Below are 13906 nucleotides of genomic sequence, written 5' to 3'. Positions count from 1 at the left end.
ACTTACTAAGGGACAATAGAATTAAATGTAACTCAACTTGTGCTAAAAATACATGAAATTTATATACATATTCCATATATTCAAATCCACACTCTAAGTTACATAACACTGGCTAAGTTAACTAAGTTATCTGAATCTAAGTTCAGTTTTCTTATTTCTAAACAGGGGCAACAACATCTACCTCAGTTAAAAATAAATGAAATATGGTATAGAATATGTCTTAACACTTGAGAATAAATCTGAGCTAGGCACAGTGGCACATGCCTGTACTTCTAGCAACTTGAGAAGCTAACGCAGGAGGATCATAAGATTGAGTCTGGCCTGAAAAACTTAGAAAGACCCTTCCTCAAAACAAAATAAAAAGGGCTGGGATGTAGCTTAGTAGTAGAGCTTCTGTATTTCTGTAAAAAAAAAAAAAATTGTTTTTTTTTTTTTAAAGAAAAAAATGAGTGTTCTCTTAAAATAAACATCTTCTCTATTAAAATTGTGGATGATGCTGTAAGTTGCTTATCCAATAACTATTCCCACCATTCTTCCTTAGCAATAAGATACCAAAACTCTTTTTAACTCTGTAGGCAGTCATATGCTCAAAGAGGCCTTCCTCTGATTAGAATAGTGTAGTAGTAAGAGGATTACCTGGAAGACTTGCTGAGACCCACTTCTGCCAGTTTTCTGAGTTAATAGGTCTAAGAAAGGGGCTAAAAATTTCCATTTCTAACAAGTTCTCCACTCATGCTGATATCTAGTCTGAAAACAACAGGTCTAGGCAAATCATGGAAGAAGCTAAAGTACACTGACATTATGTCTTGAAAATGACCTAAAATAGATGTAATTCATACAAGACCAACAAATTTTGTGTGTGTGTGTGTGTGTGTGTGTGTGTGTGTATTTACAATGTGCATGTATTTAATTTGAAAAACCGACTCTAAAATTCCCTCAGGACTACAAAGGGCACCAAAATAGCCAAAATGAAATAGAAGATATTTGTTGAACCATATATCAAATTTAATATAAAGCTACAACAATAATCATCACCATCATCAACCAAATTCTTCTTAATAATGGAAATCCAATGCTTTATTCTAGATTGACATGTGCCTAGCTAAAAGATTACATTTCCAAACTTCCCTTGTAGCTAAGGCTGGTCAATGCAATGTTAGTAAAAGTAGTTTGACTAAACATCCAATAAGGCTGCACATGGAACCACACTTTTTGTTTTCCTCACCTCTTCCTGATTTCTGCTTAGAATACAGATATTATAACTGTGATTCAAGTAGATATTTTGGACCCTGATGGGACTTTCAAGATGGAAGCCATGTGCTGAGTATGAGGAAGCAGAATACTGAAGTAGCCAAGGTCCTATATGACACTATGGAAAAAAAAAAAATCACACCTGGGCTCCCACTTCTGCTTTTTGCTTGAAAAACAAATTTCTATCTAACTTAAAATATTGTTTTTTATATTCTTTGTTACAAAGACAACTACTAAATGCTAAAACAACAACAACAAAAAAGAGGGCTGGGGTTGTGGCTCAGTGAGCACTTGCCTAGCATGTGTGAGGTACTGGGTTCGATTCTCAGCACCACATTAAAAATAAACAAATAAAATAAAGGCATGAGTATCACTATACTGGTACTCAAGCAGAACAATGGAACACAATATAGATAACACAAAATAGATCCACTTGCACATGGAAATAACAATTTATGATGGAGTTGACAGTGTAAGAATGGACACTTGATTAAAAGGAGTTGAACAACTGGTTATCCACACAGAAAGAAATTAAATGGAATACCCTACTCCACACCATACCCCAAAATCAATTCTATTGAGATTAACAACTTATACTGAAAGACCAGAACATAAAAGTTCAAAAAGAATATATAGAAAAACATCTTTAGGATCTAAGAATTTTTAAAAATAAGCAAGGCAAATATAAATAAAATATTTAATAATATAAAAATTAAAAATACAATCACCAAAGGACAGCATGACATAATGAAAAGACAAATCACATAGTGGGAGAAAATCAACATGCCCGACCAAAAAAAGTTGGTATCACTAAGAGTCAAACAACCCAATTTAAATTTAAATTGGGCACCCCCCGAATCAGTTACTTCATAGAAGAAACATATAGTTAATTTAAACCAACAGTAAACCGGGACTGCATAACAGAGCCATGAGACACCATGAAGACATCCATCAGATTTTCCAGAAAGAAAAAAAAATTGTTTTAAACCTTATATTATTAAGTCTTGGCAAGGTTTATATGCAATAGATTCTTTCTGGACCACTATAGTTGGGAGTATATATCAATGAAAAGTTTGGTATCATAAAGTGAAGCAAAAGATGTTCATGCTTTGTACTATTACCATGTCTTCCCTAAGCATATATAATAGAAAAAATCTTGCACATCTGCCCTACAAGAATATTCTTAGCAGATTACAAAGCTCTTGACATATCATATTTCATACATTTGATTCAAGTGGGTTATGAACTCCCATTTTTACCCCGTATACAGATTGCAGAATCACATCAGTTACACATCCACGTTTTTACATATTGCCATACTAGTGACTGTTGTATTCTGCTACCTTTAGAGCTTTGTAATGTTTTGAACAACCAATAAAATAAATAAATAAATAGATAAATAAATTTCACTTAGTAAAGTTTAAAAAAACAGAATAATCTTAGCAGAATTATTTATATTAGAAAAAATGAAAACAAAATGTCAACTAAAAGCAGAAGAGACACACACAAATCATGGCATATTCACAGAGTAATGCCTTATTCTCCTATATATAATGTTCAGTGAAAACAAGCTGGGCAAAAGGATCAACATAAGATAATTTCACTTAAATAATTTAGTGTACAGACATATTTAATATAAGCATTAATAAAAAACATAATGGCAAGATACATACAAAATTTGGAGGTTAAGGTGGGGGAGCATGAGAGGAATGGAGGAACTTTAGATAGGACAAAGGAGAGGGAGGGTAAGGGAGGGGGGCAAGAGGGTAGGAATGATGGTGGATGAGTTAGAACATGTATGAAGTATTATTCTTTATATTCTTTGTTACAAAGAAAACTACTAAATGATAAAACAACAACAAAAAAAGAGGGCTGGGATTGTGGCTCAGTGGTAGAGCACTTGCCTAGCATGTGTGAGGCACTGGGTTCGATTCTCATCACCACATAAAAAATAAACAAATAAAATAAAGGCATTGTGTCCATCTATTTAAAAAATACTGAAAATACTTTGCATACAATCAGTGACTTGAAAAATTGTGCTCTATATGTGTAATATGAAATGAATTGCATTCTGCCATCATGTATAACAAATTAGAATAAATAAATAATTTTAAAAAGAATAGAGGTTAATGGTGAAGAGATATGAAAGAGTATGGGACAGAATTAGGAAAGACACTCTGGATGTTCCAAAGGAGAATATGGTAGAATCATAGGTGTTGATTTTATTGAGTTTCTATACCAATGGTTCTCAATGCTTGCTTAATTAGAATAGTCCGTAGCAGCTTTTAAAACGATGAGATGGGCATCGTTATCCTAGGAACATGTATGATTGCACAAATGGTGAGACCCTACATTGTGTACAACCAGAGAAATGTAAAATTGTGCTCCATTTGTGTACAATGAATCAAAGTGCATTCTGTTGTCATGTATAACTCAGTAAAGAAAAAAAAAATCAGGAAAAAAAAATAATAAAACTAAACATCCAGGGGCTGGGGTTGTGGCTCAGTGGTAAAGTGCTTGCCTAGCATGAGTGAGGCACTGGGTTCAAGCCTCAGTACCACATACAAATAAATGAATAAAATAAAGGTTCATCAACATCTTAAAAAAATTTAAAAAATAAAATAAAAACAAAGAACTAAGCATCCAGGCTACATTACATCAATTTGATCAGAACTCCTCAAGGTTAAGAGTTCAGACATTATTAGTATTTCTACCCTTTCCATATGGTGATTCTAATAAACAGCAAGGAGTAAGAACTACTGTTTTATACCTTACTCACATTATAAGTACACTTTTGGATATATTTTAAAATAAATTTTTCCTTAAAAATCTCACAGGACTACTTATTTTATTCTCTATAGCATCAGATATAAGGCAGGCATATAGCAAAATCAATTAACTTTAAAACTAACATGAAATGATTATCTGTCTGATGAGTAGCAGATAATATAAAAATCAAATTTTAAAGATTTCCATTAAGAGCTTACAGAATAATTTTAAAGTTGGTATTATCAGTCACATACTTACACTACTAGACAAAGCTTATTTTTTTTCCAGCTATGGACAACTTTACCATGTTTTTTCTCATCAGTTTCACTGATGCCAAATAATTTGCTCGATTTTTTCCACTCCATGACTTATTACTTACCCTGAGCAAGTCATCTATACGACCTTCCTTTTTTTCCAGGTCCTGGTTTTTATTATTTTCTAATGCTGCTAATTTCAGCATTGTGAGATCAGTCTAAATGAAAGAAAGTTACTTTGTTATTTCCATTATATAGTCTTATGCATACAAACATAAAACTAGATTTTATTTAACTTCCAAAAGCAAAGAAAAAGGTGAGTTATATTTGTATGTAAATGGTATCTCAAAAAAGTCTTAGTGCAGCTTTAAGCTTTAATAACTTCAGAAGCAGAAATGCTACAAACATAGGAAAAAGTTAATTATTTAGAATACTGGTTTCTCATTAAAACTCAATATAGTCACTGCTTTGTACTATACACGACTCTAGTTGATTCCTGAATTTTGTGAAAAACCTTCTTTATCAGGGCTTGAATCCAGCAGCATTTAACCATTGAGCATTATATCCCCAGCCCTTTTTATTTTATAATTTTTTTTTTTTTTTTTTGAGATTAGGTTTTGCTGAATGCTTAGGGCTTTGCTAAATTGCTGAGGCTGACCTTGAACTTGTGATCCCCCTGCCTCAGCCCCCTGAGCTGCTGGGATTACAGGATATACCACCATAACTGGCTTCGATTGTTTTTTAATTGACAAGTAAAAATTGTATATGTTTATGGTCAACATCATGTTTTGAAATACATGTACATTGTGGAGTGGCTAAATTAAGTATTTAATATATATATATTTATGTGTGATGAGAACACTTAAAATCTATTCTTTTAGCAATATTCATACATACAATAACTATAGTTGTCATAGTGTACAATAGATACATTGAACTTCTTCCTAAATTTGAGTTAACATCTCAAAACCTTTTATGAATTGCTCAGCGACTAAAAGAAATACCCTGTACTTGAAATCCTGGCCAAAAGGGCTTTGATATATACATAATGGTTTGAATATGACCCTACAAGTAAGAATTAAATGAAAATAAAACTGGGGAACCAAGCTGGTCAAGCAACAGAATCTTACTCTCTCAATCCCCAAACTAATTAAAAAAAAAAAAAAAAAAAAAAGTGATCCAGAAATTGTCACATGTACAATATTAAAGTAAAAAACAGTACTGCAAGATTGGGATGCTCAGTGGCAGAATACTTGCCTAGCATGAGTGAGGTACTGGGTTTGATCTTTAGCACCACATTAAAAAAATAACAAATAAAATAAAGGCATTCTGTCCATTTACAACTTAAAAAAAAAAAAAGACATACTTTGTGTTTGTATAAATATGTCAAAATATATTCTACTGTCCTATATAACTAAAAAGAAAAACAACAAAGAAACCTTATTACTGGACTAGGGGTGCAATTTAGTAGTAGAGCATGTGCTTAACATCATAAGGCCCTGGGTTCAATCCCCAATACCAAAAAACAAAAACAAAAAACTTAGTACCTAATTCAAGTCATGAAACTAAATAAAAAGAATAACAAATATCCAAATAATTAAATTTTCTAATAACTTTCTAACTTATAGCATATATGTGTACACATCCACAAATGAACTGCCTTAATGTTTACCTCTAACAAATATACTAGTATCAACTCAAGATATCAATTACATATACTTGAATGCTATGTTCAAAAACAATCAGTAAAGAGAATTACCATATTAAGAGTGCTCTGAATGATTTGTTTAAAACATCTATGTATTTGTCAATGTGAAACAAAGGACAAAGTGATAGTAAATTGGGTGTTTCAATTTTTCCCTCCCTCCCTAAATGTTTTATTGTTGTTGTTGTTGTTTAGTATGTTAGTTTTCTTGATGTTTAATTTTACTTTATATCTAAAACAATAGTATATGTCTAAGTTCTTAGTATAAAGTTGTGCAGTGGTTTCCTAGAAGTCATAAAAATGATTTTAGTTATTAATTACCTGAGTAATTTTAAAGGATAACTGCTTTGGTTGTACAACAGGGTGGTCCCCAAAAGCTAATGCAGTAGGGGAAGGGCTATTCGGTCGAACCTGAAAAAACATATATTAAAATGTTTACCTTTAAGCAGGAAAAAAGGTTCCATTTGGTAGCAACTACTTAACATTTCTCAAGTTTTTATTTTTAAATCAGAATAATATTTGAAAAATAACTGACTTTTTAATCACCATTTATTCAACAAGCACTCTTTGAATACCTCCTACATAATGCCCAGTAAGAGCTACAACCATACATTTTCTCCCTCTAGGAGCTTATAATCTAGTGCCATCAAAGAAATCTTAAATAGTTTCATACTACTTAAAACAATTAAGGCCAGATAAATTGTTCTGAAACAAAAATATCAAAAACAAATTATGATGGTTCAAAAGGAAAAACAAAAATATCTTAATACAGAATTCTTAGTAACAGGGATAATAATGCATGACCATAAGTAGGTTGATATCAATTTATTAATATATTCTATGATTTATCTAGTCACTAGCTTAAAAACACATTCATAGAAATTAACAGATTATAGCACTGTATCAATGCTATCTATCACCATAATCATTAAATTACTATTGAATCTTTTGCCTACTTTGTATATGGGTTGTATGCAAGGGACAAAATAAAGAAAACTAAGTACACCAAGGGGTAGAAGCAGACACAATACTTGAATACATAAGTGAAACTATGATTTTCAAAAACTTCTAACTTATCTTTAAATTGTTGAAAGCCAACTTTATTTTTCTAACTAGATACTGAACTTTCACACAAAGTAAATAAAAAATAAAATCCAACATGAAAAACAATGCACATAAAATGTCTTAAAATGTTACAAATTGAAAAGTTATAAAATTGGCCAATGTCCTTCTTTCCTATGTTTAACTAAACAGCCTACCTTTTTCTTAAGCATTCCCAGAAATGATTTATACTATTATTTTCATGGTTAAGAAGTTTAACTGATAAAAAAGTTAGAAGTCAGAAATTAATAACTGACTACATAATGATTCAAGAGTTATTTATTTATCTCAGTCCCAGAGGCTCAACCACATTATTTTATAGAAACAATACTTATTAGATATAATTAATTCAGGAAATCTTTGGCAGCTCATTTTCAAAAACAAAGTTCTTTTTTGGGGGTGGAGGGGGATTGAACTGAGGGGTGCTTGACCACTGAGCCACATCTTCAGCCCTCTTCTGTATTTTATTTAGAAACAGGGTCTCACTGCATTGCTTAGTGCCTTGCTTTTGCTGAGGGAGGCTTTGAATCGGAGATCCTCCTGCCTAAGCCTCTGGAGCCATTATAGGCGTGTGCCACTGTAACTGGCTCAGAAACAAAATTCTAATGGCATCAGATTGTTAAAAAAGAGATTCAGCTCACCTCATAAAAATTATTTTTTAAAACATAAATATTATTTTATATAGAACTTCCCAATAAAAACAATGAATTACAAATGTCATTCAATGTATATGACCTCCTAGAAGACAAAGACTACAACATGAAAAAACTTACAGATGAGGAAGGAGTGGAATGTGAATGTGAATTCTGAGGAGAACGGATTGCAGGAGGTATGCCTCTTACTGGACTTGAGCCATTTCCTCCCTGGTACTGAGAAAAAGAAAAAAAAAATCACCATTTATTAAAACAGGATTAGATAATTGTTATTTTAGATACCTTATTAAGAAATAAATATAACTTATTTTATATGCAATGCTGAGGATCAAAGTCAGGACCTTATACATTCCAGCCCTAAGTATATCCAGTTCTAACTCATATCAAGTAGTCATTTAAGTAGGTTCAGAAAAAGCAAAACTAAGATCAGTTATGGTTAAGTTCTAAAAGATTAGAATACTCCTAATCACAAGAACATGACAAGACTACCTCTGATACTTATTAATTTATATTCTGACTATAATTTGTTATTGATTCAAAGACAAATAAATTACTTCAGAGCAATGAACATGTTTTATTTGTTCTCTAAAGCTCAGCACAGTTCTCCTGAAAACGTTTCTTGAGCCAGTATGCTCCCAACAAATCGTAAATTGTTCACATGTGGATTTTAGTGAACATAATCAACTATCTTAAAACAGAATCATCATTCTCAAGATCTATTAAAAATCCAAATGTTCATGGCATACAAGAATTACGTGGAACGAGTTCCTTTAACCCCTTTAAAAAAAGTCATTCTTTCTTACAAAAGGCATGAGTTGGCTAATCTGTTTCTTAGCTTTCTCCTTCTCAATGTTTCTATATTAAGAACAGAAGAAAACAATTTGCTGCTACTGGCTTCCTTTAAGAGTATAGTTTATTGTCTACTTCATTTTTTAATACTTTTTAAAAAACATATTTGTTTTTTAGTTGTCAATGGAACTTTATTTTTATTTTTTTATATGTGGTGCTGAGAATCGAACGTAGTGCCTCACACATGCCGGGTACTCTACCACTGAGCTATAGCTCCAGCCCCTCTACTTCACTTTTTAAAATACTCACTTAACTTTGATATAAACAGCAGAGATAGGACTTCTTAGTGTTCATTACACAATTTCCCCGCAATCTAAGAATTTTGTCTCACTATAGTGCCTAGCATAATGCCTAGCACACAGTAGGCATTCAAGAAATGTTTGTTTATTTTAATTGATTCTACTTTTAGCAAAGGTTGTTAAGAAATTAACAGAGTGACTGACCTCAACTAAAGGGCATTAGGTAATTTATTGTCAGCAACAGTTTTACCTTAGATTCTATAAACTTGAAGCAATGGAGAGTTAAAAAAAAAAAAAACTTTAAAAAATTCAGCTATTGCTTTAATCAGTCAATTCTGCTCTCACCCTCAAGTATGTATTTTTCAACTGAATGGATCCTATTTGTTGTTTTAATAATCACATTAATATGCCCTGCTATAAAATTGGAAGCCCAAAGTATTTCTATGTAGAAGGAAACATTCCAAATTGGCTAAAACTCCAAATGTTCACTCTTTATTGTTTTTAAAGACTCTAATACTCATATCTCTAGGAATTATTCAATCTCCATCCACAGGGCTCAACATGGGTGTTGTGTGATAAAGCCTGTATCGATATGAGAGAACTGGCAAACTTTTAAGTCCTTAGTTTCATCTTTTATAAATCAGAAATGTATACCAACTTAGCTTATCTAATGGGTTGTTATAAGTAAATCTGTGAGAAACAACTTTGAATGTTATATATGATGTGTCATGCCAATGAAAAATATCACATATTACTAAAGCTCTGCTCAAAAGGTGACCCCGTGCTTCAAAGAAATATTTAGTTCACAGCAAAATTATACTGAATTAGGAATCAGAAATACTTCTCAATGAACTTACTTCAAAATAGTCGCTAATTTTGTGGCCACGTCCCCCAATACTTTTTCCTAAAATATAAAAGTAAAAAATTGTACTGATTTAAAGTCAGTCATGATTATCTACCATATATAACACCAAAAAGAAAATGTGCCAAACATTAAATTCCTTACTGCACAAAAAATCATCTATTTAATAAAAAGCATATATTTTAGTATGGTAGTGATAAACATCAAAAATACTGAATCCTTAGGAGATCAGATTTTTTTCACCCATTTTTATTGGTGCATTATGGATGTAGTTGTACATAATAGTAGAATTCACTGTTAAATATCCATACATGTGTACAATATAATAGTAAGAATATCAGATTGTTAAGAAATCAAATAACATTCTTTAAAAGAAACACACCAATTTTTAGAAGTCCCAATTATTGTGAAATCAAGCAAATAAATGACAAGGGATTTCATGGTGTTTGTGTTAATGCTGATTTTTGCTTTGGTACTAGAGAACATACCCAGGGCTTGACCCATTCTAAGAACATACTCTACCACTGAGCTACAGTCTCTAAAGCAGATGGATCCCTGTTTTAACAACATTATTAACATTGCCTAATGACTACTAATTTTAAAAAATAATAATGAATTAAAAAGTGGTAACTGCATAACTGATAAGCAAATTCATTCTTGGTAGAAATAAAAAAAAAAAAATTGGGTTAATATAAACCAAAACATAATCCCTGTCAAAATGACAACATGCTTCAATATAAATGTTATTTTGTAAAATGTTATTTTGATTTTCTAAAAAGTATTTCCAAATTAATAGGATATGTTTTAATGAACTAAATTTTAAATACTAGTCTTAGGACATATTGGTAAAGTCAACCAAGTCATAAGAGATTACACTGCGCTTTAAAACATTTTGCTCTAAAATGGAGTCTTCATTTTATAAATACTTAATTCAGAACTTGTTAATATAGACGGTGTTTAGAGAAACTTTTGTGGAGGGGAGGCATCCATCTTAATCAGAACTACATAGAATACATGATTTCTTCAAGTCATAAGAGAGAAACTAATGATATCACAGAGTCAAAAGATCTGTATAACATAAATAAATATACAGCTATCAATACTGATTTAAATTCATGCATTTATGTATTTTAGCCGACAAATATTTCTTAAGTAGTTACTATGTGCCAAGTATTACTGAAATGAACAAACAATATACTTAAAAGCTCAAAAACCTTAAATTCTTTCTTGAATAAGGAGGAATTTTTTAAAAAACCAAACAAGTACCCAGATTTATAAATAGTACCTAAAAATTTGGAACAATAGTTTTGTAGCAATTCATTTAGAGGTCTGGCAGGACTATGGAACCAGTTTTATGTCAAAGGAACTTCCTTGCTATCTATGGTAACTTCCCTGCGGATTCTAAAGAGGTATACCTATTAATGTTTGGGGTTGTCTACCCAGAAGCCATTTCCTCAACCCTTTTCCCTTAACTTAGCTTCTATACAGTCCCCACTCCTAGTTCCTCTTTTCCTGCTTACCAGAAATCCAATCTTGTTATATATATATATATTTATTTATTTCAGAAAAATCAAACAATCCTGTGGATGACAGGAATCACACAAAGAAAAAAAAAATCCCTCAAAACAAGTTCTTAAAGACAGGTTGGCTCAACCAGAAGCCCCATGCAATGTGAGACACTCTGTTTCTCCACACAGTCCATATTTGTAGGGGTAACACTTTATGCCATTTCCAGTTTCAGAGATGGGCCTGATTTCTCTAGGGGCAATAGTACCTCTGTTAGACATTACTAGTTTTAGAATGGAAACACAATCCCATCTGGTCAATATGGTGATAAGGGAAGGTTTGCTCTGAACCTGAAGAGGCTTACTCTAAATGAGTGGGGATGGGAAGGACACAGAAAGTCAGCCTCTCTCCAAAGCAAATACTGAGTGAAGAAGAGGAAATGAATAAATCTAATTTAGGCAACCATCCTAAAACTAGAAGAAAATCAGACAATTCTGTGGATGGCAGGAAACACACAAAGAACCCCCCATCCCACCCCTCCACAGGTTCTTAAAGATAGGTTGGCTCAAGCAACCCAGAAGTCTCACCTTCTTCTGGAACTTAGTTTTGAGGTGACTTTAATCTGCTGTCGAAATGGCCGTAATTAACATATCTTTAAGTTACAAGTCCCCTAACCACAACTTTGGCGAAATACATTAAGATCGAAAAAGGAGCCCCATGCCAAGTAAGATACAAAGTACTACACACTAAAGAAAAGGCCCTATAAACCTAAAATTGTTGTTAACTAACCACTTCTTTCCACAAAAAGACAGTTGCTACAAATATTTTCCTTGATTCAAGTGCCATAAATAAACTGGTAAAACACAAGTTTATGGTACTTAGTCAACTAGAGATTGACTCCAAAACATGTAACACTAGATGTAAAAATTATCATCCTATATGAGTTAAGAGCCTAATTTATTTTGAATCCTAAATTAAACAATAGTACTGTTTTCTTGTCCATTACAAGAGATTTTTTAGTCTAATGAAAATGCTTTTCTTAGCTCTTCTCACAAAAGGCAGGTATGTAAGAAAGGATGAAAAGCAGATATTAAGAGAAAAACATGCTTTAATTAGAATCTTTTTTTTTGTACTGGGCTTGAACTCAGGGGCACTTAATCATTGAGACACATCCCTAGCCCTATTTTATATTTTATTTAAAGACAGGGTCTCACTGAGTTGCTCAGTGCCTCACTGTTGCTGAAGATTGAACTTGAGATCCTCTTGCCTTAGCCTCTTGAGCCACTGGGATTACAAGCATGTGCCACCTAACCCATCTTACAGTCTATTTTTACATAGCCTTTTTTTTTTTTTTTTTAATGAAAGGGAAGAGGAAAATGGAATACTTGTTTGAAAGTGAGATTTAAAGTTTTTATTTTAAAACAAGAAGCCATTTCAATAATATAATTCATATAAATAGAGATAAATGAAAGGTGATAAAGTAATGCTTGCCAGATTTGGAAATGATACTTGACTTTCTAGGACACGAACTGAAAAATAAGGGAAACATCAAAAAGCATAAGTAACCTTAAGCTAACTATCTATGGTACAAAAAGATTGTAGTTTCATATAATTATTTCTTATAAAATATAGTCCTAAGCTATTACAAATTCAGAAATTATACACAGCTATCTACAGAATTCACAAAAACATGAAATTACTTTTTAACAAATTTGAATATTAATTGATTAAAAATCAGAATGATTAATTGTAAGTGTTTACTAAGCTCGGAAGTAAGATATTGCTCTGCTTACCCTGACTACTTTCATTCTGGTTTTCTGCTTTTCTCTTTCTTCCCCTGGATGATTCCGATTGTTTCTTCTCTGGTGTCTATGGAAATAAGTTAACATAATTTTACATTATAATTATAACATAAAAATCATTACTATCAATATAAAAATCATTTTTATTTTCAAGGCCAAATAGTGTTTTAACAGTGCTTATGAGAGGTAAACATAGTTATTGATCTATAATTTATTTAAGTGATAAAACTTCCTATTCCATAAATATAAACAATTTCAAGCTTAGAAAAAACCTTATACATTTTACCTGAAACTGACATTTACAAAATTTGATTTGACATGCATAAGAAATCTGAAAGTAATTAGCCTTTACAAGATGCCCTTCAAATTATTAACTAGACAGGGCAAAAAATAAAATCACCTTAACTTTTTCCTATTTCTTTTCTACTACTCATACATATTTTGCTTAGAAAAGTAATCTTGGATGAGGAAAAGGAGCAGAACACAAACTGACATGTTGAATTCCAACTAAAAAGTACCACTCACCTAAATGCCTGGAATTATTATCCAAAAACAATTACAGTAAATTCATAGATTGTACTCTAAATCAAGGGTCAGCAAAGTATGGCCCATGAGCCAACTGTGTTTAGCCACCTGTTTTTGGACAGCCCATGATAAAAGCATTAGCTTTTATTTTAAATGATTGATTTTTTTTAAGATTAAAACCAAGAACACTTTGTGATATGAAAATTGTAAGAAATTTCGATTTCAGAATCCATAACAAAGTTTTATTGGAACATAGCCACTTTCATTCATTTCTGTATTGTACATAGCTGCTTTGACATTATACCTGCAGGACTGAGTAGCTACAACAAGAGATGGTGGAGCCCATAAGGTCTAAAACATCTGCCTCTTTACAGAAAAACTTTGCAGACT

General features: G+C 32.0%; 1 protein-coding gene across 1 annotated transcript in view; it reads right to left on the bottom strand.

Moving 5' to 3' along the window:
- Nucleotides 1-13906, bottom strand: part of Tlk1 (tousled like kinase 1) — a 137448-nt gene that overhangs the window by 36521 nt on the left and 87021 nt on the right. Inside the window, exons 4-8 of the mRNA XM_027946070.2 lie at nucleotides 12983-13058; nucleotides 9679-9725; nucleotides 7854-7949; nucleotides 6301-6390; nucleotides 4400-4492 (exon numbers count right to left, since the gene is read on the bottom strand). Coding sequence (XP_027801871.1) covers nucleotides 4400-4492; nucleotides 6301-6390; nucleotides 7854-7949; nucleotides 9679-9725; nucleotides 12983-13058 — 402 coding nt within the window. The remainder of the gene's footprint in view (nucleotides 1-4399; nucleotides 4493-6300; nucleotides 6391-7853; nucleotides 7950-9678; nucleotides 9726-12982; nucleotides 13059-13906) is intronic.

Source organism: Marmota flaviventris, chromosome 11 (assembly GCF_047511675.1).
Source record: "Marmota flaviventris isolate mMarFla1 chromosome 11, mMarFla1.hap1, whole genome shotgun sequence".
NCBI classification, from domain to species: Eukaryota; Metazoa; Chordata; class Mammalia; order Rodentia; family Sciuridae; genus Marmota; species Marmota flaviventris.
The sequence above is the reverse complement of the archived record's forward strand: the minus strand, read 5'-3'. Positions and strand labels throughout refer to the sequence as shown.